This window comes from Anopheles bellator, chromosome 2 (assembly GCF_943735745.2).
Source record: "Anopheles bellator chromosome 2, idAnoBellAS_SP24_06.2, whole genome shotgun sequence".
Classification (NCBI taxonomy): Eukaryota; Metazoa; Arthropoda; class Insecta; order Diptera; family Culicidae; genus Anopheles; species Anopheles bellator.
This window is the reverse complement of record NC_071286.1, coordinates 65,858,696-65,880,193: the sequence shown is the minus strand read 5'-3', so window position 1 is coordinate 65,880,193 and position 21,498 is coordinate 65,858,696. Positions and strand designations below refer to the sequence as shown.

At 53.8% G+C, this 21,498-nt stretch overlaps 3 protein-coding genes across 3 annotated transcripts in view; 1 reads left to right on the top strand and 2 right to left on the bottom strand.

Moving 5' to 3' along the window:
- LOC131207891 (uncharacterized) overlaps positions 1-10,867 on the top strand; it is an 86,108-nt gene extending 75,241 nt beyond the window's left edge. Inside the window, exons 38-49 of the mRNA XM_058200523.1 lie at positions 5-358; positions 438-761; positions 912-1,244; positions 1,312-2,460; positions 2,525-2,737; positions 3,074-3,469; positions 3,537-4,514; positions 4,592-6,862; positions 6,938-7,372; positions 7,441-7,953; positions 8,022-8,507; positions 8,584-10,867. Of these exons, the coding sequence (XP_058056506.1) occupies positions 5-358; positions 438-761; positions 912-1,244; positions 1,312-2,460; positions 2,525-2,737; positions 3,074-3,469; positions 3,537-4,514; positions 4,592-6,862; positions 6,938-7,372; positions 7,441-7,953; positions 8,022-8,507; positions 8,584-8,825 (7,694 nt within the window). The 3' untranslated portion in view covers positions 8,826-10,867. The remainder of the gene's footprint in view (positions 1-4; positions 359-437; positions 762-911; positions 1,245-1,311; positions 2,461-2,524; positions 2,738-3,073; positions 3,470-3,536; positions 4,515-4,591; positions 6,863-6,937; positions 7,373-7,440; positions 7,954-8,021; positions 8,508-8,583) is intronic.
- On the bottom strand, positions 9,070-16,014 carry LOC131207890 (beta-alanine-activating enzyme). The gene is made up of 7 exons (XM_058200522.1): positions 13,999-16,014; positions 13,359-13,727; positions 12,351-13,292; positions 11,864-12,248; positions 11,523-11,804; positions 11,141-11,450; positions 9,070-9,080 (listed from the first exon to the last, which is right to left on the bottom strand). The coding sequence occupies exons 1-7, from the start codon at positions 14,205-14,207 to the stop codon at positions 9,070-9,072; spliced, it is 2,508 nt and encodes an 835-aa protein (XP_058056505.1). The 5' UTR covers positions 14,208-16,014.
- A 126-nt stretch (positions 16,015-16,140) lies between these two features.
- LOC131211331 (rab GDP dissociation inhibitor alpha) lies at positions 16,141-19,215 on the bottom strand. Its single transcript, XM_058204755.1, has 3 exons — positions 18,523-19,215; positions 16,806-17,281; positions 16,141-16,740 (listed from the first exon to the last, which is right to left on the bottom strand). The coding sequence occupies exons 1-3, from the start codon at positions 18,914-18,916 to the stop codon at positions 16,279-16,281; spliced, it is 1,332 nt and encodes a 443-aa protein (XP_058060738.1). The 5' UTR covers positions 18,917-19,215; the 3' UTR covers positions 16,141-16,278.
- Positions 19,216-21,498: the final 2,283 nt, after the last annotated feature.

The window sequence follows — 21,498 nt, the reverse complement described above, 5'->3', positions numbered from 1 at the left end:
TGTCCTGATGGAATGGCTGGAAATGCATTTGTACAGTGCCGACCACAGCAATCGCCGGTCGTTACGAACCCGTGCAATCCTTCGCCATGTGGACCGAACAGTCAATGTCGTGAAATCAACGGACAGGCTGTGTGTTCCTGCTTGGCTGGATACATAGGCAGTCCACCGGTGTGCCGCCCGGAGTGCACCGGAAATTCGGAGTGCTCGCTGATGCAAGCTTGCATCAACTTCAAGTGCGCCGATCCTTGCCCGGGTAGTTGTGGGTTTTCGGCCCGCTGCACGGTCGTGAACCATAACCCCATCTGCAGCTGCCCGTCCCGACTGACGGGTGATCCGTTTGTTCGGTGCTACGAAATCGGTAATGATCTTGAGTCTAGTCTGGAGGAATCTCCTCGACAGTGCGGTCCCGTAACCAAGTCTCCGTCGATCAATTACAGTTGAGAAAACACCAACCCAAACCATACCGGCCGATCCTTGTCAGCCTTCGCCCTGCGGACCGAATGCTGTGTGCGCCGATGCCAACGGTGTCCCGTCCTGTAGCTGCCAGCCGGAAATGCTCGGTGCGCCCCCGAACTGTCGGCCCGAGTGTACGATCAATTCCGATTGCTCGCGCGTCCTGGCATGCTCCCGGCGAAAGTGCGTCGATCCCTGCCAAAATGCATGCGGCATCGATGCCACTTGCCGCGTGGCATTGCACGTTGCAAACTGTATTTGCCCGGATGGCTACGAGGGCGATCCGTTCCGTGTTTGTACCGTAAGAAGTGAGTGTTTAGCAGCATACCTTTGCATACTTTGCGTGAGATTCGTCGAAACCAGACTCGGGGTCTCGGGAGCCAAAGGAGCCCGAGAATCGTCATCTAATGAAACGGATGTGTAATGCTTGTATGGCGTATCATTTTCCTCTCTTGCAGTAACTCCTCCTCCCCAGCGTCCGGAACCGAAAGATCCGTGCTACCCGTCACCGTGCGGCACGAACGCCCGGTGCCGCCTGACCAGCGGCGAAAGCTCCGTCTGCGAGTGCATCGAGAACTACTTCGGCAACGCGTACGAGTCCTGCCGGCCGGAGTGCGTGAGCAACGGAGACTGCCAGAAGTCGCTGGCCTGCATCAACAACCGCTGCAAGGACCCGTGCCCGGGAGTGTGTGGCCGAAATGCGGAGTGCAGCGTCGTGAACCATACCCCCGTTTGCTCCTGTCCAGACGGCATGAAGGGTAACGCGTTCGAGCAGTGTCTGCGCGAGGAAGGTGAGTTTCCGAACCGAACTGCGCCACAAGTGTGTGACTAACGAGCGAAACTACCCCTCACTTACAGTTCCACCGGCTCCGTCCGATCCATGCTACCCATCGCCGTGCGGACAGAACACGGTGTGTCGCGTGGCGAACCGAAATGCCGTGTGCGAGTGTCTGCCCGAGTTCCGCGGCAGCCCGTTCGGCCGGGGCTGCTACCCAGAGTGCGTGATCAGCAGCGACTGTCCGCGGGACAGGACGTGCGTGAACAAGAAGTGCGTCGACCCGTGCCCGGGCGTGTGCGGCTATCGGGCCGAGTGTCACGCGATCAACAACAGCCCGGTGTGCTCGTGCCCGTCCAACATGATCGGCGATCCGTTCGTCGAGTGCAAGGTGGCCCCACCGAAGGATCCGTGCAGTCCATCGCCGTGTCGCACGAACGGTGTCTGCCGGGTGGTGGGCGATCGGGCCGAATGCCAGTATCCGGAGTGCATCGTGAACGAGGACTGCTCACCGGCCCGGGCCTGCTACAACCAGAAGTGCCAGGACCCGTGCGTCGGTGCTTGCGGCGTAAACGCGCTGTGTAGCGTCATAAACCACGCACCGGTCTGCTCCTGTCCGGCCCGCCACGTCGGTTCTCCGTTCGTGCAATGTACGGTACAGAGGGACGAACCGCCACCGGTGGCCCCGCGACCGGAGTGCAGCGGCGACGGCCAGTGCACGAACGACAAGGCTTGCATCAACGGCCAGTGCCTGAATCCGTGCACCGTCGGTACCGGCCTCTGCACCCAGAACGCCGAGTGCCGGGTGCAGTTCCACCGGGCTATTTGTGCGTGCCGCGAGGGCTACACCGGCAACGCGCAGCTGGCGTGTTACGAGATCGGATGTCGCAGCGATAGCGACTGTCCGGCCACGGAGGCGTGCGTCAACCGTGACTGCATCGACCCGTGCCGGCACACGCAGTGCGGCCAGAATGCGTACTGCAAGTCGGACTACAACCACAACGCCCGGTGTCACTGCACTGACGGCTACCGAGGCAACCCCCTCGTGGGCTGCACCCGACCGGAGTGCACCAGCAACGACGAGTGCCCGTATCATCAGTCGTGCCAGAACGAGCAGTGCCGGGATCCGTGCAACTGTGCCCCGAACGCCCAGTGTCGGGTGGACAACCATCAGGCCAACTGCCGCTGTCCACCGGGCTACACCGGAGATCCACTGTTTTCGTGCGAGAAAAGTAAGTACGGAGCGCGCAGTACACGACAGAGCACTCTATTAATGCACATTTCCCCCCGATCTAGTTCCCGTACGAGACCCGCCCCAATGCACGATGGACGCGGAGTGTTCCAGCAAGCTGGCGTGCTTCGGTGGCGTGTGCAAGAATCCGTGCGCGGAAACGAAACCGTGTGCCGAGCACGCAACCTGCACGGTCCAGGACACGCTACCGCTGCGCACCATGTACTGCGTGTGCGAGGAAGGCTACGTGGGCGATGCCGAAAAGCAGTGCTTGCCGGGTAAGTGGGCAGTTGGCACCCGAAGAGGTACCAACACCTCCATGCTTCACGCTCTGTTCCCGCGCTTAGTAGTAGTAGTAGTAGTCGTGGTAGTAGAGCCCACCCGGATGGCCTGAACGGCCCGGCGTGCGGCGAACGCTAATCCTTCTTTTCCACCCTTTTCAGCCAGATACCAAGCTTCAGCTCTATCCATTCTTCTGATGCTCCCGCTCGTCTCTTTTTATCCTCTTTTCGCTTCGCACAATGTGTATAAATAACCATCCTTAGTGTCGGCATCGTCCCCGCAGTAATCGTTCCGGTCTCGGTTACTAATTGTACGTTACTCGATCGTTGCAGCGCCCAAGGACACGCCGGGATGCTACAGTGACGTCGAATGTGCCCCCAGCGAGTCGTGCCGATCCGGTGCCTGCGTGGACGTGTGCAGCGCGTACAACCCGTGCGCCCGAACCGCGGAGTGCTTAGCCCAAAGCCACAAGGCCATCTGCTCGTGTCCTCTCGGCACGGTCGGCGATCCGTTCCAGAACTGCTACAAACCTCCGGTGGTGTCGCCCGAGTGCACCGTCGATGCCGACTGCGCGTCGAGCATGGCGTGCGTCAACGAGCGGTGCCAGGATCCGTGCGCCGGCAGTAACCCGTGCCGCGGCAATGCCGAGTGTCGCGCGGTCTACCACCGCCCTCACTGCACCTGTCCCGTCGGCTGGGGCGGTGACCCGAAAACTCAGTGCTACAAACGTAAGTAGATGGCGAGGAGACGCACTCCTAACGTTTCATTTCCTCTTTCACCTTTCATATCTTACAGCCGAGTGTACTCACGACACGGACTGTCCCTTCGATAAGGCGTGCATCAACGACAAGTGCATCGATCCGTGTGCGTACGGTGGCGCCCAGTGTGGCCAGGATGCGACCTGTGTGGCGCAGAGCCACCGTGCGGTGTGCATCTGTCCGCCGGGCACGCAAGGCAACCCGTTCGTGTCGTGCGTGACGGGCATGTGTCAGTACAACGAGGACTGCGGCGAGCAGGAGGCGTGCGATCGGTTGAACCGCGTCTGCCGGCCAGTTTGCGATGAAGAATCGTGCGCCCGCACCGCTCACTGTGTGGCCCGTAACCACCAGGCCAGCTGTGAGTGTTCGCAGGGCATGCGAGGTAACCCGTACGTGGAGTGCGTACGCGATCCCGAGCCACCGCAGCCCGAGTGCCGCATGGACAGCGAGTGTCGCTCGCAGCAAGCCTGTATCCGCAACCGGTGCGTGAATCCGTGCACGGAGCTAACGCCCTGCACCGGGCAGCATCAGACGTGCAGCGTGATCGACACGTTGCCCCTGCGTACCATTATCTGCGCCTGCCAGACGGACATGCTGCTGGAGCGATCCGGTAGCTGCCGGCCGATCGTCGCGGAAGAGTGTCGCAGCGATGGTGAGTGTCCCGACACGGACCGCTGTCTGCGCGGACAGTGTGTGACGGCGTGCAAGGTGGATCGGTGCGGTGTGAACGCCCAGTGCACATCCGGCGCCCACCGGGCGCAGTGTAGCTGCGCACCCGGATATGTCGGTAATGCCCACATCGAGTGCCAGCCGGAGCCACGGGTCGTGCCGGCGAAGGAGTGCACGGTGGATGACGATTGTACGGTCGATCGGTCGTGTGTCAACGATCACTGCGTGAATCCGTGCGCCGGAGATGCGTGCGGTCGAGGGGCACTGTGCCGTGTCGATCGCCACAAGGCCCTCTGCAGCTGCCCGAACGCGTTTACGATGGACGCCAATGGAAATTGTGTACCACGTAAGTATTGCGAAAAAGAGACACAATCAAAATACCGTTTGGCGGGCACATGTACTAAAAGCTCTCTCTCTTCCTAGCCGCCGGAGATCTGCCTCGATGCCGCACGAACTCGGACTGTACGCGCAGCGAAACGTGTGTCAACGAGCTGTGTGCCAACCCGTGCAATTGTGGCCCGAACGCGGACTGCTTCGTGAAGGACCACTATCCGGTCTGCAGCTGCCGGCCGGGCTACTCGGGCCACGCGCAGACCGGTTGCTTTAAGCTGGAATGCGAGAGCGACGCAAACTGCCCGAACGAACGACAGTGCACGAACGGAGCGTGTGTCGACCCGTGCCTGCAGCAGGATCCGTGCGCGTTAAACGCGGAATGCTACGGCGATCGGCATCGAGCCGCTTGCCGGTGTCTGCCGGGGCTGGAAGGGAACCCATTCGAACGGTGCCGTCGCGTCGAGTGTCACTACGATGGCGAGTGTGCGAAGAGCCTGGCGTGCCGCCGCGAACAGTGCGTCGATCCGTGCGCGACTGACTCGCCGTGCGCCCAGAATGCGCAGTGCTTCACCGTGAACCACCAGGCGCAGTGCAAGTGTCCCGAGCACCTGCCCGAAGGCAACCCGTACTCGTTCTGCCGTCCACGAGCCGTCGAAGCGGATGAGTGTCGGCTGGACGGGGACTGCCCGAGCCGGATGGCGTGCATCGGTGGCAAGTGTTTGAACCCCTGCCAGGAACTAAAACCGTGTGCCCCGACCGCACTCTGCACCGTGCAGGATACGGTGCCGGTGCGGACGATGGTTTGCGAATGCCCGCCACTGCACGTGCCGGACGGCCAGGGCGAGTGTCGCCGGGTGGAGCAGCAAACACCGGTCGGAGCTTGCACCAGCGACTCCGAGTGTTCGGAGCAGGAGGCGTGCATCAACCGACTGTGCCGTGATCCGTGCGCCTGCGGTAGCCACGCGACGTGCGTGATCAAGCACCACCGGGCCGTGTGCTCCTGCGAGGACGGCTTCGAGGGCAATCCGAACGTAGCGTGCCGAGCGATCGGGTGCCGTGTCGACTCGGAATGCGAATCGGCGAAGGCGTGCGTTAACGGTAACTGCGTCAACCCGTGTCTGGAGAACGATCCGTGCGGTATCGGAGCGGAGTGCTTCGGACGTGCGAATCGAGCCGAGTGTCGCTGTCTGAGCGGTTACCGAGGTAACCCGCTGGTGCAGTGCAACGTGGTAGAGTGCCGCAGCAACAACGACTGCCCGGACGATAGGCAGTGCCGCAACGGCCAGTGCGTCAACCCGTGCATCTACGAAAACGCTTGCTCCGCGAGGGCTGAATGCCGGGCCCAGAACCATCTCGTTGTGTGCCGGTGCCCGGTGGGCCTGGTCGGTAACCCGTACGTCGACTGTCGTCCGGAGATTGTCCCCGAGTGTCGCTACGATACCGAGTGCCCGTCGCATCTGGCCTGCATCGACAACAAGTGCGTGGAACCGTGCACGTCGCTAACCCCGTGCAATCAACCGGCCAAGTGTGAGGTGGTACCGTCGTCGCCCGTCCGCACCATGCTTTGCACCTGCCCGGAAGGGTACGTGAGCAGCGGTAGCGGCACCTGCAAACCGGTCGTGAAGGCGGGCTGCATCTCCGACACGGACTGCTCGAGCGATACGGCGTGCATCAACAGCATCTGCCGCAACCCGTGCAACTGTGGCCCGAACGCGCAGTGTCGTGTAAAGGACCACAAGCCAGTCTGCTCGTGTGAGCAGGGCTACGATGGTGACCCGGAGACGCAGTGCGTACGGATCGAGTGTCGCGCGGACGACGAGTGCTCTGGACAGCACGCCTGCCACAACCGACAGTGCGTTCCGGCGTGCTCGCTGGAAACGTGTGGCTCGCAGGCCGAATGTATCGCCGTCAACCATCGGGCCGTGTGCGAATGTCTGCCCGGCTACGAGGGTAACCCGCGAGCGGTCTGCAAGCTGATCGGCTGCCGGCGCGATACGGACTGCCCTCTGGACAAGGCATGCTTGAACGGACGTTGCGAGAACCCGTGCGAGGCGCAGGCGGTCTGTGCGCAGAACGAACAGTGCCAAGTGTACCAGCACCGTCCCGAGTGTGCCTGTCCACCACCGTTCGAGAACGATCCACTGCAGGGCTGTGTGCTGCGGGACGATCGCTGCATGACCGATGGCGAGTGTCCATCTCAGACGGCATGCATTCAAGGCGAGTGCGTGAACCCATGCAACGTGACCGAACCATGCGGCGTGAACTCCCTGTGCAAGGTACTTGACACCCTGCCGGTTCGCACGATGATCTGCGAGTGCCTACGAGGATACCAGGGCAACGCCGCGATACAGTGCGACAAAAGTAAGTCCGTCCCCGGGGGCGTGAATTCACCTGAGAGTCACGAGTAATCATTTGCTTTTATCACTCCTCTTCCAGTGGCCCCCTGCCCCACAGAACGAGGCTTCGTCCTCAACGCCAACGGTGAGTGCGTATGTCCTGCCGGATTCGGACTATCCACCTACGATGATTGCCAACCGTGCCGCGAAGAAGACGGTCTGAAGATTGACGAAACGGGCCGGTGTGTTTGTGCGCTCGAGCGTGGACTCATCATCGACGAGCGGGGACGCTGCATCTGTCCGATCGAGTACGGATATCGGCTGACAGCCCGGGGCGAGTGCGTTCGCAGCGAAAAGCCCGAATGTGAACACGACGATCACTGTTCCGACTGGCGGTACTGTAGCCCGGAGAAGACCTGCGATGATCCGTGTACGCGCAAAGTGTGTGGAAAGAATGCGCTCTGCAACGCCACCAACCACCAGGCGGTATGTCAGTGCATCACGGGATACACCGGAAACCCGGAGGAACATTGCAGTAAGTATTGCGGCAAAGGCCCCCTGATAGTGGCAGTGGCTAATGTGTGACAAACACTCTCTTCGCAGACGAAACGACCAAGTTCAGGACGGACTTCCCGCAACCGGAGATGGTTGTGACGTGTCAGGCCGACGGTGTGCAGGTGGTGATCGATTTGGCCGAGTCCACCTTCAACGGTGTGCTGTACGTGAAGGGCCACAGCAAGGACGAAGAATGTCGCCGTGTGGTCAACCTGGCCGGAGACACATCGTCCGCCCGAACGCAGATCTTTAAGGTGCACTTCGGCAGCTGCGGCCTCATCCACGTCAATGGAATCGCAAGCTTCGTGCTCGTCATCCAGAAGCACCCCAAGCTGGTCACGTACAAGGCGCAAGCGTACCACATCAAGTGCGTCTACCAGACGGGCGAACAGAACGTGACGCTCGGCTTCAACGTCCAGATGCTGACGACAGCCGGTACGATCGCTAACACCGGTCCGCCGCCGACCTGCGCCATGCGAATTGTGGCCTTCAACGGCGAGGAGATCAATTCGGCCGAAATCGGTGACAATCTGCGGCTGCAGGTTGAGGTGCAACCAGCAAGTAAGTGCCAGTAAGCGTGCGCTAGAGAGCGAGCACATGGTGTACTCATTTGGTTTTCCTGTCTACAGCCATCTACGGAGGATTCGCACGGAGCTGTGTGGCCAAGACGATGGAGGAGAGTGTCGAGAACGAGTACATCGTAACGGACGAGGACGGTTGTGCGACAGATCCGTCGATCTTCGGCGACTGGGAGTACAATGCCGAGACGAACAGCCTGCTGGCAAGTTTCAACGCGTTCAAGTTCCCGTCGAGCGACAACATCCGCTTCCAGTGCAACATCCGCGTGTGCTTCGGCAAGTGCCAACCGGTCAACTGTCACGGAGCCAACGCGTACGGTAAGCGGCGACGTCGTCGCGCGATCGCCGGCGAGGTGGCGTACGATCGCACGATCGAGCTCGTCTACAACCGGACCAGGCGCGCCTCGGACGATACCGCCCTGGCCACCGACGACGGGCTCGGCATCGAGGGAACGCTGCGTGAGGAGATTACAATCCAATCGAACGCCATCCTGACGCTGGAGAAGCGGGAAGAACGATCGTACGATTCAAACAACAGTAAGTATCAAAGGAAGCCTTCCGGCTGCGCTTGTAAATGGAAGCTCCAATCGTAACCGCACACTATGTCTTGCAGTCACCCCGGCCGCTCAGCGCGTGGAGGACATTTGTGTTTCGATGATCGGTCTCATACTGGCGCTCGTTATCACGGCGCTACTGGCACTGGTTGCGGTAGCGGTAGCCGTCTCGTGCTGGCTGATGGCCTACCGACGACGACCAACCATCACCGGTCCATTACCGCATCCCCCCGAGTTCCCTAACCCTCTGTTCGCACATCACGAACCATCGGAACCCTCACATCATGATTTCATGGGCTAGACAAAACAGAGGAAAGAAGCTAAACCCGACCAAGCCCATGTCGGCGGAGCATTAAATGAATCGTATTGTGACAAATCAAAAACGATAAAAAGGCTTGACAAAAGTAAAACCATTCGGTTTATGTGACAAAAAACGAAACATAGGTATGAGAATATCGTCAGCGAGACTAGCGAGAATATCGTTTTTTAACAATTGACTAGCACGACGTTAGATGAACTTTACTACTAACACCTTAATGAGACAATTAATCCAAACCTGCGTCAGAAAGAGAGACGATAGGCAGAAGATCGATAGAAAGGAAGGAAAGATTGAAGACAGTTGCAGCAACAGCACTCGCGGAAGGTAGCAATCGGAATGTAAATAACTTTAAAAAAATCACCAACACCAACCCAAAATCACTCCGTCCTTCAGAATAGAATCACCCACTGGCCGCGGCCGCAATGCAAGCGGCGTTTTTTAGGGATGGGCTCAAAGAGCGGAACGAAAGCGATCAAAATCGCGAGCATCGAACATTTCGCAATGATCGAAGATCGAACCGATCGAAAACAAAAGGAAACCAGAAACCCTTCGAACGAATTCGCGAAACACGAAACCAGTGTCCTTTTTTGTATTAGGTACATTCTTTGTTAGGATTAGGTCACGCAGAAATCTTACTAGCAAATAAGGAAAGTTTTAATGGAATGCGATCGGTCAGCACGGACCCGGCGTTTTGGCCCGATCACGGCCAGCTGCCGCCACATTGAACGTTCGTATTCCAGGGCTCACCATACCATCTCCTCCGTCGGTCGTTACTAGTCCTCTATTTATTAATGTTGATATGATGGTTAAAACGGCAACGAACATTGAGCGCGGCAACTAGCGAAAGGCAAAATTAAAACAAAAACATCGACGCAAATCACAATCAGTTTCGGTTCACGAGAACCGCCAGAGCACTCGTGGGTGCGTGTGGGTGTGTGTAAGGATGTAAGGGTATGTTTGTGATTGTGGTTGTGTACATTTGAATGTGGTTTCCAAGGGTACCCCAGACCACTTGTCTCTACTCGTCCTTGAGCCGTGCACGTTTCCTTTTTCTTCGGTGCGCTCACGTTTTAACTGTAATTTATTGATATTTTAAAGTATGCTCTTGATATAATTATGTATCGAACCGAATGATCGACGATCGGCGGAGGATTTGCGAGCGAGCGAGAGCGTTTAGGAGAGAGTATGTCCCAAATGGTAGCACAAAATGGGATTTGTGTGTTGTTACTCCTCACACGTTATCCCCGTTCGGATCACTTCTTCTAAATGCATTAAATGTAAAGTCGCACGTAGACCAGCAGCAGTCGCGCGAAGTAATGTAAACGCGAAGGGTAATACGATGGCTACAACCAAACACGTTTCACGGAGTTACACGATTCCATTCTGATGATCCTACTCTCTAACTGCCCAGTCTGTTTCTCTAGAGACACGAAAATTAAACCCTTTTTGTGTACTCTGCCACATGTTGACGTGCTGCGATAGGTGGCACACACGAGGACCTCTGAGTAGCCAAGGCTTGAACGGAGCAGCGACCTTTCTTGCCTCCGCTACCAGATTTGCCGTTGTCGCCCCCGCTAGCTTGTCTGTGACACTCGAAACGATTTACTGCCGTTATTTTTTAAATTTTACATCGACTCAAATCGTTTAGCTAATTGTCGTTTGTGTTCATGGCGCTAAGAAAATATTTTCCGTCCCATATTTGCGCGTTGTTGTTTGCCGCTTTACATTACTTTTGCTCCTGCCGGACCTAGATAGTTTAGTTATATAGCATTCAGGTTCTCTCAGAAGACTGCCACCAAAACCTAAACCAACAACACTAACGCGTGTCGTGTCGCATGCACACTTTGTTTTACGTTTTTCGTTCGGTACGCGTGTACGGGGTTATGTGTCCCCCGAACTCACTATTTTTGTCGCTCTCAACGCAACCGTACTGCAACGTCTAGCGCGCGCACCTTCTACGATTACGAATAGTTAAAAAACGAAAACGAAACTAAACTATTAGAAAGACGAAAAACCCGCGATAATAAACATTAATACTAATCAAACGGCGGCAGGCTTTTCTAAACAATATCACGGCCCGTTTTCTGCCAGCGCCATAGAAACCAAAGAAGCCTCTTCGGATAATCGGAAGATCGACAGATCGGATTTTGATCGATCAATTACGGATTCAGAAGTGCAACATTTTAGATTTGGTTAATTTGATTTCATCCCATTTATTTGTATTTTGTACAAAAAGTTATCACGACAGCCAACAAACAATGCATTCCCACAGGCATTGGATGTGGCAAATAGTTCACCATCCATTTTCCGCGTTGCTATCGTTTTGCAGCCCGTTTTACCATCGGCGTCGGCACGCAAATCAATTACGTTAATGTAGCCAGCGGTCGTGCACACTATTAATGTCCGCTTGTTGTCCAGAACCAGTGGCGTAGCGTAGATTTGAGACTGCAGTGGCAACTTCCATTTAGGCACGATTTTGTCACCATCCAATGCTACGCAATGCACGTGCTTATCGTAACATCCGACGAAGAGATCAATTGTTGCATCCGCCTGTTTCAGAGACGCGATTGATGAAAACACATTTCCAGGCAGTTTGTGGGATGCTATCTGGAAGGTAAAGTAGTATCGGAAAACGGCCTTCAATCGCCTTCCAACTAATGATTGAACAATACCACTTACCATTTTACCACCGGTGGTCTCATAAACGCCGAGCTCACCGTCGACCGAGCATGCGACAATTCTGTCGTGATCCGTTAAGTAAATGGGAGAACCAAACACGGGCACATTGTTGGCATTCGTTCTGCTCCATACGAGACTTCCCGTGGCAAGCTCTACGGCCGCCATCGTCCCGTCTAATGTAGCCACAAGAACACATTTCTTGCTTGCTCGACTACCCAACGCCACGGGGCGAGCCAATATTGGCTTGGTACCTACCAGCAACATCCACCGAACCACGCCGTCCTAACAAAAAAAGATGCACTTAAGCCGAACTTATCAACTTATCCCTAGCTGCTACGTACCATCGTTAGGCAATGCAGGTTGCAAGCGGACCCATAACTACCAAACACAATGTCACCCGAAGCTGACAAAACCAAAGGAGCGCTTTTAATCATTCCTCCGGCGTCGTACTTCCACACGATCGTTCCCTCTAGTGGAGCGAAGCAGTACAAAAATCCGTCATAACATCCAACCACGGCGTGAAGCCCCGGGCCCTCCAGAAGGGGTTCCAGAAAGCTTACGGAGCACTCGATCCGATCGGGCAAGGTGATGCGCGACAGAACGTCGTTTGTGGTAACATCGATCGTCAGCAGCAGACCCGAGTGGCTACCGATGCTTAGGATGGGACCGATGTCCGGACAAAATGTTGTGGTTGGACACGAATCAATGCACTTGCCGAGATCGTATCTGCAGACCGTTTTAAGGAGGCCACCATCCACTAATCTCGGGAGCGTAGAGTCTGTGACTGAGATTCTCCTCCTTTTCGCAGCATTGCCTTTCGTCACTTGCGCATCGACGTAAGCAATCGCGTCATCCAGCGATACGTTTGTATCTAACAGACGGATGAGAATCTCCGGAAGTTCCAGATCGGGAAATTTCGCTGTCATTGAGCCATACAATCGTAGAGCCGCGACCGATGAACCGCCACACTCGACGAAAGACTTTAGATTCCGTTGTTGTCGAGTGTCATAGCCGATGCCCATCGCGATAAGTTGCGTGCGAAAGTATTCGACCGGATCGGGGTGACTTTCGTCGAGCTGCAATTCGAGATACAGTCTGGCCAATCCTTCCTGGCACACCTTTCCATGCACGGACAGTGGAAATCGCTCGATACGAAGCAGCTCATCGGGAAGCTTTTGCGGCGATAGGTGCGACCGTAGAAAGGTCCACAGTTTTTGCTCCACCAGCGGATCGGCGGATGATGATTTGAAGAACATCAGCAGCCGCGTGTCGTCACCGTGAGCCTTAGCAAAACACTGTTCTACGGCAGCGTGTGAGGCTAGGACGCGTTCGAGTTCTTCCAAACTTACACGACAACCGAACCGTTTTATCAATCTGCAGCACCGGCCACGGTAGAAGAGTCTTCTTTCTTTCGTTAGCTCCACTAAATCGCCCGTCGCACGTAACACGACATCTCCATGGGTAGTGTCCGGCTGTTCTTCAACCAGGATACACTTCCGTGTGCTGCTACCAATGTAGAGCTCACCAACGACGGATTCCTGAGTGTTTTCTAGGGTCAGAACTTGGCCGTTATCGATGCTACGCACTTGCAGTTCGATTGACGCATCGAGTGGAGCACCAAGCGACACCTGGTCGGTGGTGTGCCTGGCAACCTGTTCGATTGTGCTCCAGCACGATACCTCCGTGATGCCGTAGATATTGAACACCTTCGTACGGCACCCAGCAGGAATCACTAGCGCTGGGAATGGTTCTCCACCAAGAACGAGTACTCTGTTTTAACAACGAAAAACCAGGTTAGTCATCAGCAGCAGTCTCGATCGCCTGTTTCCAACGTACCTTAGTGTGCTCTGTGGCGCAAGGATCGTTTCGGTCACAGCTCGATGGTTCCATCGCAGAAACATTGAGGGGGTCATTTGCATCACCGTTACGGCCGGAAAGAGTACCGGCAGCAAACGGGTTGGTGAGAGACGTATTTCTTCCGCTACAAGCAGCAACGTAGCGCCGGTGTGCAGTGCCAGAAGTACATCTACGACGAACGGATCGAACGTCGGTGGTGAACAACCAAAGATAACATCCTCTTCGTTTACGCCAAACCGTTCAATCAACGCTGTTACGTTTGGCGCAATACATTGGCCTGGTACGAATATCGTTTTCGGTAGTCCCGTCGTTCCGGACGTTCGTACACAAAACCCCAGCGCGGGACTGCTGGAAACGGGGAACGATGCAACTGCCAACGAGATTCTCATCCCGGTGATCCGCATACTTAGCAGTAATTGAAAGCCTTGGCCACTTTGAAACCATTCACCGGTAGGAAAAAACACTGCAGTAAACTCCTTGCAATCATCTTCCTGAATTTCGCGCCTCCGCGGGTCGATGCAACAAAAGCTGTTGCGGGATTTGATTACGCTGCAAAATGGCGACATTTTTATTTTTGTTGATTACTGTCTATGAACAACCTGATTCTCTTAATCCTTACCCCGCAAGAACGGCAATCAACGCCGGACACTGAGGCAACTTCACGCCGATTAGTTTTCCTTCGATATGTTGCTCTTCCAACATCCTTGCTATATTCTGTACCACACGCCATAGCTCTCCGTATGTTACCAGCGACCAGTTTTGGTACGAATCGTAAAACTTTACGGCGTTTCGTTGGCTGAATTTGGAGAAAACGGATGCATCTAACATTTTAACATTTCAACATTTTGGTTTTGACAGCATTTGGTTTTTGTTTTGCTCCACAGCGGCGGGATGTACACAAGGGGCTCTTTTCGCGCAACTCGGAGCTACCTCCTCCTGGTTTTGTTACCCTGCTACACACTCTTCTCTGAAACAAACTCGAGTTGTTTTCATTAAACCGCAACGGAACGGAACGAACGTCGTCGGAATTTTGCGTCCGAACATTGCAAATAATATTTTCAACATTAAATTAAAATAAAACAATCAATTTTTCAATCTAATTAAAATTAATTAATTGTTCTTGAAACATAGAACTTATGTGGCAACCAACCAATTCCGTTCCCATTTTCAGCATTGGATATCGGTAATTCTTGCAACGCAGAAAATATCCTTTATTGTACGGTTCAGTGTGGTTTATGATTATTTATTCGGGTGTGTGTGCAATAATAAATGTAAAAAATACAAAAAACGGGAGAAATATGTTCGCTTAACATTTCGATCGCGATATACTATCAAATGGCTTCTATTGGTAAGGAATTTCATAAGCACACATCAGTGAAGTTGCGAGTAAAGTTTAGCGGTGGAATGCTTTCGATTTGACTATACGAATCCAGCTCGGGGGTTGTTTCTTTCAGAGATACCAGCTGGCTTTTTTTTGCTCCATCTGCTTACTGATACCGTTATCTACTTGATGATAAACGTGCCTTTCTCAATATTGTGGGGAAACGAAAACAGGGTTCAAAACAGCCTCCGTCATCCAAACACGGTCCAAAACAGAAGATATACAAATCGCTTAAACATTCGATAATACTTTTCTACAAAAGCTTGCATTGATTTAGTGGCTCGGGAAGCACTCGCCGATTTGCTGGCATCTCTAGCAACATCAATTGTTTCTGCCTATGCCACCGATAAGGAGCGCATTCTCCGTTCTTGCAGGCGGCGATCCAGTAACGCTTTTGCTGAACCAATCCACCCAGTAATCGCCGTATGCTGCACGATCGTTCCCGATCGTTCTTCTTCACAACTGCAATATACATTTGATAGATCTAAATTTTATTTTTCTTGTTTTTGCGGTATTCATATCAACATTTAGTGTCTCTTATCGCTGCCATGGAGCGTCTAAACAGGTTATGTTTTGCAATCCCTCCCACTCACTTTCCCGCGCTTTCGCTGTCTTTCGAAGCTGTTTGAATGTAACGCAATGGAAATCGGAACCGGCCAACAAATAGCAGTCTAAAGCAATAGAAATGGATGTGGGAAGGGAAAGTGTTGCCCTCCTATAACGATCGGAAGGAACCGTCTATCATAAAATGAGCCATCAGTGGAGGAGAACACTGGTATCAAGCGTGAGGTTCTTCTTGCGAATTCGTTATTCGATGTGTTCGTTGCCCTACAATATTTCTTTCCTTTCTGAGCTTTCCCTTCGGTCGCACTGCCACAACGCTCCAGACAAATGCATATGCAATAGAAGTCCAGTGGTTGGGTTTTTTGTTTTGTAGGTTTGATTTGTAATTGATTAGCTTTCATGTTTCATTCATTAGAGATAATGTATAGTAGCGTATGTTGCATACCGCCGACGATCGGGTTTACTAGAATAGTTGATTCGCGATGCCAGACCAATGCCCAGACCACTGTCCGTCTTCATCTACCTCCCGGTGACACCGAAGCGCGGCAGGCCGCCGAAGAAACGCCCCTCACGTTGACATAATTGTCCGTGGAGGAAAACGGATAAAAGAAAAGGAAGCGCCTCTCTCGATATTCCTTTGCTCGCCACATACACACACACACACCCACACGTGCATTGGCCAGATAATGCTAATTGATGGTTCGAAGCATAATTGAACGAAGAAAATTTATATAAAAAATAACCCCTAGTGGAATCATATGATTGATAAACGGGTGATGGCCGATGTTGGTCTGTCCATCGATACACAGCTTCTGCTCCCACGCCATATCCCGATCGAAGCACTCGGACTGGGGACGAAATGTCCAGCGGAGTAGTGGCAACCTTGCACCTCGTCCAGTCTCCCCCCACCGCCCCTCCGTTTCACTGCGCTGCCAGCGCGTAATGCTGCAAAATTTACTGCTCCTCGTCGCCCAATTCCTGCTTGATTTTGGAAAAGTCAAAGTCTTCGCCGGTGCCGCGCTTGAAGATGTCCAGCACGTCCAGGCAGGTCGTCTCGAAGTGGGTGGTGGCGTCGTACGATTGCGATATGAACACCTGCGACTGCAGCCCTTCGTCGGTCGGCTCGTAGTAGTCCGAAACGCAGATGAACTTTTGTGCGATCGGACCGAGCAGATCGAGCCCGGGCTTGATCTCGGCCTCGGGGTTGGCGGTTTCGACGGTGGTCGACACCATGCCGATGAACCATCCCTTGGCCGACACTTGGTGCGTCGAGCTGATCAACGACACGTAAATGTCCGACTTGCGATCGACCTGCTTCTGTGGAATGATGATCTGCGTGGAGAGCGCATCCTTCGTGTTCGGAATCGGATGGTCCAGCAGACAGATGCAACGAATAACTTTTCCGCTGATGCGTACCTGCGTGTGTGGAAAAAACATTAAGCGCGATCATCTTCGGTGCCATTGGGCAGTGAATATCGTACCTTTTCGGGAACGTAGGTTGGGTCACAGTAGACCTGTTTGCATTTGGCAACCTCTTCACCGGAACGAACGCCCACCACTTTTCCGTTCGCGTCGTAGACGATCTCGTCGATCGGCTTGTCCAGCATGTACGTGCCACCGTAGATGGCGGACAGACGTGCGAAACCCTGCGGCAGCTCACCCAGGCCGTACATCGGATACAGATACGGCGACTTACCGTAGCGTGCCAGCGAGTCCGAGTACAGCTTGATGCGATTGATCGTTTTGATGGCCGGCTCGGCCAGATAGTCGTCATCTCGGTACAGGGCCAACGCGTGGCCGGTGAAATCTTGGGTACTCTTCTCCAGCCCGAATTTTTCGTACAGCGCCTGCATGTCCTTGGTGGACGGATCGAAGTCCTTCCACGTTTTCGGATCTTCCGCAACAAAGTCCTGCACGTAGATCAGGAAGTTGCGGAAGCGACGTTTCTCGAACATTCCTGAAAAGGGAAACGGGGGATCACACAAATATTACCACGTCGAACGGAGAACGAAATTCGCTTTATTCGCTTAACGAAGTGCACGGAAGTTCTGTGAAAATTACGGCCGCAAAAACAAAAGGCGTCAACGTTGTGCCCAATGTGCACCATTCTAATGCCTCTCATCAAAATACGGCTTAAGCCTTTCAAGTATTGCAAGACACGGTTTGGCGGTTCAGTTTGTAAACCTGGGCTCAATGTCCATGTCAACGTTACGGTTACGCTGCATTTTGTCGCCACCCGTCGGGGGTGGAGCAAAGCGGCCCAAAGCGGAAAAGAAACTGATTTCACATTTGACTCATGCGTCTTCTGCCTCTTCTTTCTGTTGGGGGCACCACGTACATTTCGATTGACCACGCGCGCTGTGGGCCGTCTAAGGGGGTGGTCTCGTCACACACCGTAGCGGTCAGACCGAAGCGCGGTTTGTCAATTTTACGATACTCGCTTTTCATTCGACCATTGCGTCGTGCTTCGAAAAAAGACCACCGTCGCATGCTGAGATGACTTCGATCGCGATGGGCTCAACCTTTGCTTCAGCAATCATGGTATGCTGATGGGCCATCCTACGCGGTGGGGTTGAGGCTATGCGCCTCCGCGTCATCGGAAGCGGATTGTATTGGGAAAACTTCAAACCGCATCGGGGGCAGCGCGACGTGTCATTTTCCTTCCGTTCTTTCCCTCTTTCTGATTTTCCCCCTTTCCGTTGAGTAGTTTTCTTTTTCCTTTTCGCCACACACGCCAGCCGCCAAACTCCATTACGTGTTTTCATGTTGCGCCTGTTTCTTTTTCCTCGTTACTGTGCAATTGGAAAAATGAACCAATAAAAAATGCCAAAGCGAGACAGCGAGAGAACGAGAGGGAGAGCTCGAGAAATTTGCCCAACACCGTTTGCAAAACAGTAAAACAGACAGTCAGAGAGGGAGAGCAATATGCGGTTCGGCCCGCAGCTGACTGTATCCACCGAACGAAGGAAAGAGAGCAACCGAACAAGCGAGAGAGGCCGGCCGATGGTGAGAGAGTGCGTCAGCGAGTGAGATTCGCGCAGTGAGAATTGGTGAGTTGAATCCGAGTCGAAATGGAGAGGTTGGAAAGTGCCGAAATTTCCTGGATTCCTCTCGAACAAGCCACGGCCCGGGGCGGGGGAGCATCGTGGAGGCCCTCCCACCCATCATCGCGGAACCATCACCAAATAGATTACGTACCCATCAGATCCGAGGCCAGTGCCTCCTTCTGGTCGACGGGCACTTTGGAGATTTTGCCCCCTTTGTATACGTAGCTGCCCTCGACCGACTTGAACTCCAGGTAGCGGGTCACACCCGTGTGTATCAGCAGCTTCACCAGCAGCCCGTTGGCCATCAGGAACTTGGGGATCAGATCCACGTTCCAGTCCCGCCCGCGGCCATATTTGTCTCCCGGCAACTCGACGGCGAAGCGCGAGAACAGGTCCTCGAGGGGCGTAATCGAGGCGGATTCCCCACCGTAGTACTTGTTCCGATCGATGTGCAGCACCTTTTTGCCCGACACGGACAGCATACCGCTCAGGATGCACTCCTTCAGGCCGGTGCCCAGCACAATCGCGTCATATTCCTCATCCATGGTGACGGTGCGCGTTCACGGGCGAACAGGCCGGGCCCCTTCACAGATGCGTATAGAGTTCTTGGCACCACAAACTACGCCGATGGGGGGACAAGTGTCTGCGCTGGGGTTTGCCCAATTCTTCACTGGCCCTTGTCCGAATGCACGCAGCGAATCCGGTTACACTCCACGCCGTTTGTCACGCGAAAGGAAAAACGGATGGGAAAATCGACCACGACCACGACGAACCACCAATGACGAATACTTGTGCCGTGTAAGGCAAAAAAATGGTGTGAAAAGCTGGGACGGTGATGATAATGATGATTGGGGCAGAGAAAAACTGGAAATTGCGTGAGTTGTCACTGCGTGGTTATACTGGCCGCTGCAGTACTCCAGCTCGGCGTTCGGCGTTGTTTTCCGCGTTGCCGGTAACGAGAAACGTTGCTTTACAACCGAAACCAACTGGAAACTGTTCCGACCCGATGCGACCTGATCATAAAAAAACGAAATTTTATTACAATTTTCCGAGGAAGGAAAGCTTCTGAACAATAAATGCGGGATATATTTAGAATGACGAAGATTTTTCACGCACGTTTGAACCTTCAGATGTCAGCGAGAGAACAAACATTCAGCACCAGTGTACCCGGCACAGGGTGGCTCCAATGGCCGCGCCAAACAAATCCGTTGAAACTGGTTCAAAAAGAATCGAAAATGTTAAAAACATTCTACCGTTACGATGCTTACTAGATGTTAGCAGCGCAACTTTAGTTTGAGAAATCTCTAGCAAATCTAAACGGTCTTCTATTAACTACAAACTTCCAATTACAACAATTACAATAAGTACTTTTTTTATTGTTTCTACGGCCAATGAAACTTTTTAGTCAGGTTGTTCAATCCTCGGAACAAATCGGCACACAAAATTAAATGCAGGAAAAGGAAACCGAAGAAAATATGTTGCTGGATGCTATTCTTCAGATGCCGTAGTTTCTGGGAACAAATCGTTGTCCGTGAACTTTTCAACCTTCTAATGTCGGGTCAGCAAGTTCAAATACGACAGTAAAATCGCAAACGAAATAAATAAGTCTTTGCTCTTTAACGAACGTTCTTTAAATCCCGTCAATCCACTTCCCTCGCCCGTTACATTTCCATCGGCAAAGAACCCAGAAATGACAAACCGGCCCCGCACGGTGATCCTTTGCTCAATTTCGAAATCCTTCTCGCTATCTCTGTCCCGCTCGGGTGGAGAGAGCGCCGAGAAACGAGAGATGGAAGAGAAATGCAGAGACCGGGAACGCGCAGACTTCCAAAGGCCAGAAAGTACGGAGAAAAAGTTCGTACTTTTGTGCGCGCGGGTCCCCTGTTCGGAATTTTCGTAGGTTGAATCGGGTTTTTTGTACTTTTGTGGCGGACGGACATTTCGCGCGCGGGTCCCGTTTCTCGGTTTTCCTTTGTCGCAAGAAGAAGAAGACAACAAAACACGGTTTCGGAGTGCGTGTTCCACAGATCGTTTTCGCCCCGGTGGTCCGCGTTTTACCGTGCCAATGTTTTATGCTCCGTCGAAGAGTGTTTTTAAATTTTAAACCCGAAACGTTGCACGGAAAATCGAAAAAGAGTGGCCACCGAGCGGCCTGGTGTGTTTGACTGCGTTGTGCCGTTTAGTTTCTGTGTTCCGAGCGAGCCACCGTGCCGAGACCGATTTTAACCGTTAGGTCCGCGGCAAAGCAAAACCAGCGAGCGAAACCGTGCCCCAAGAAAGTAAGTTAGCCTCGGCGCCTGTTGCTCTTGGGAAGGTGAAGTGGTGACCGATGCTTCTCGAGCTGCATTTGTATTTGTTGTGATCGCAAAGCATGCTGAGACGGTGTGAAGTGGTGTGCTGCGACGCCCAGTGTCCTAAACGCGTCTAGTTGGTCCGATCAACGGTAATCTGGAGCGTGGTGGTCTGACGGACCGGAACCTGCTCTGCGGCAAAGAATGCAAAAAGACCCGTACCGGGAAAGAAGCGAACCAGAGAACCAGAGGCTGGCTGGCGGGTGATTCACGCGCACGGATTGGCTACAGAACTGTCTACTTTCTCTCGCTCAGCCACGCGCCGCTCACCAGTGCTTCTCTCTTTGTCCGCTCATCTCTCGGATGATGGCTGCTGTAAGATGACTGCAGCGCTGCGCTCCTCGGGGTAACAAGAACCAGTAAAGCAAAAGCCCAAAGGCCAATGCGCGGGGTGTGGCCATTAATTAGGAAGAGGAACAGACTTCACAACAATCTGGCCACACCGGCGCTGGAGCGGAAGAGAGACAGAGATAGGGGGCGCCGCCATCTGTGACAAAGAAGAACGCGCAGTCAGCGCTGCTGGCGAATGGTTTTATCGTCGGAGCATGCTCTGCAGCGGTGATCAAAGAGTGAGCCACTCCAACATCACCCTTCGTTGATCGCTCCCGCTGTGAAAAGGGCAGCGTACGCGGGTATGTGTTGCGGACACCCGTGCCGTGCTCGGTAATGTAAACAGTGGTGAACTGGACTTTATCAGATAACCGTTATCTAGTGTGTGGCTAGTGCGTGCCCAGGGGCCCTTCACGCTAGAACATGCCCATCCGCGACACGGCTTA

What these genes read in the sequence shown, in the direction of transcription:
- LOC131207890 (XM_058200522.1), bottom strand. Translation starts at nt 14,207, where the DNA reads ATGTTAGATGCATCCGTTTTCTCCAAATTCAGCCAACGAAACGCCGTA. An exon ending in TTGATTGCCGTTCTTGCGGG is followed by an intron (nt 13,728 to 13,998) that starts GTAAGGATTAAG and finishes CCCCGTTTCCAG; the next exon opens with CAGTCCCGCGCTGGGGTTTT. An exon ending in GCGCCACAGAGCACACTAAG is followed by an intron (nt 13,293 to 13,358) that starts GTACGTTGGAAA and finishes TTGTTAAAACAG; the next exon opens with AGTACTCGTTCTTGGTGGAG.
- LOC131211331 (XM_058204755.1), bottom strand. Translation starts at nt 18,916, where the DNA reads ATGGATGAGGAATATGACGCGATTGTGCTGGGCACCGGCCTGAAGGAG. An exon ending in ACTGGCCTCGGATCTGATGG is followed by an intron (nt 17,282 to 18,522) that starts GTACGTAATCTA and finishes TTCCCTTTTCAG; the next exon opens with GAATGTTCGAGAAACGTCGC. An exon ending in CAACCTACGTTCCCGAAAAG is followed by an intron (nt 16,741 to 16,805) that starts GTACGATATTCA and finishes CCACACACGCAG; the next exon opens with GTACGCATCAGCGGAAAAGT.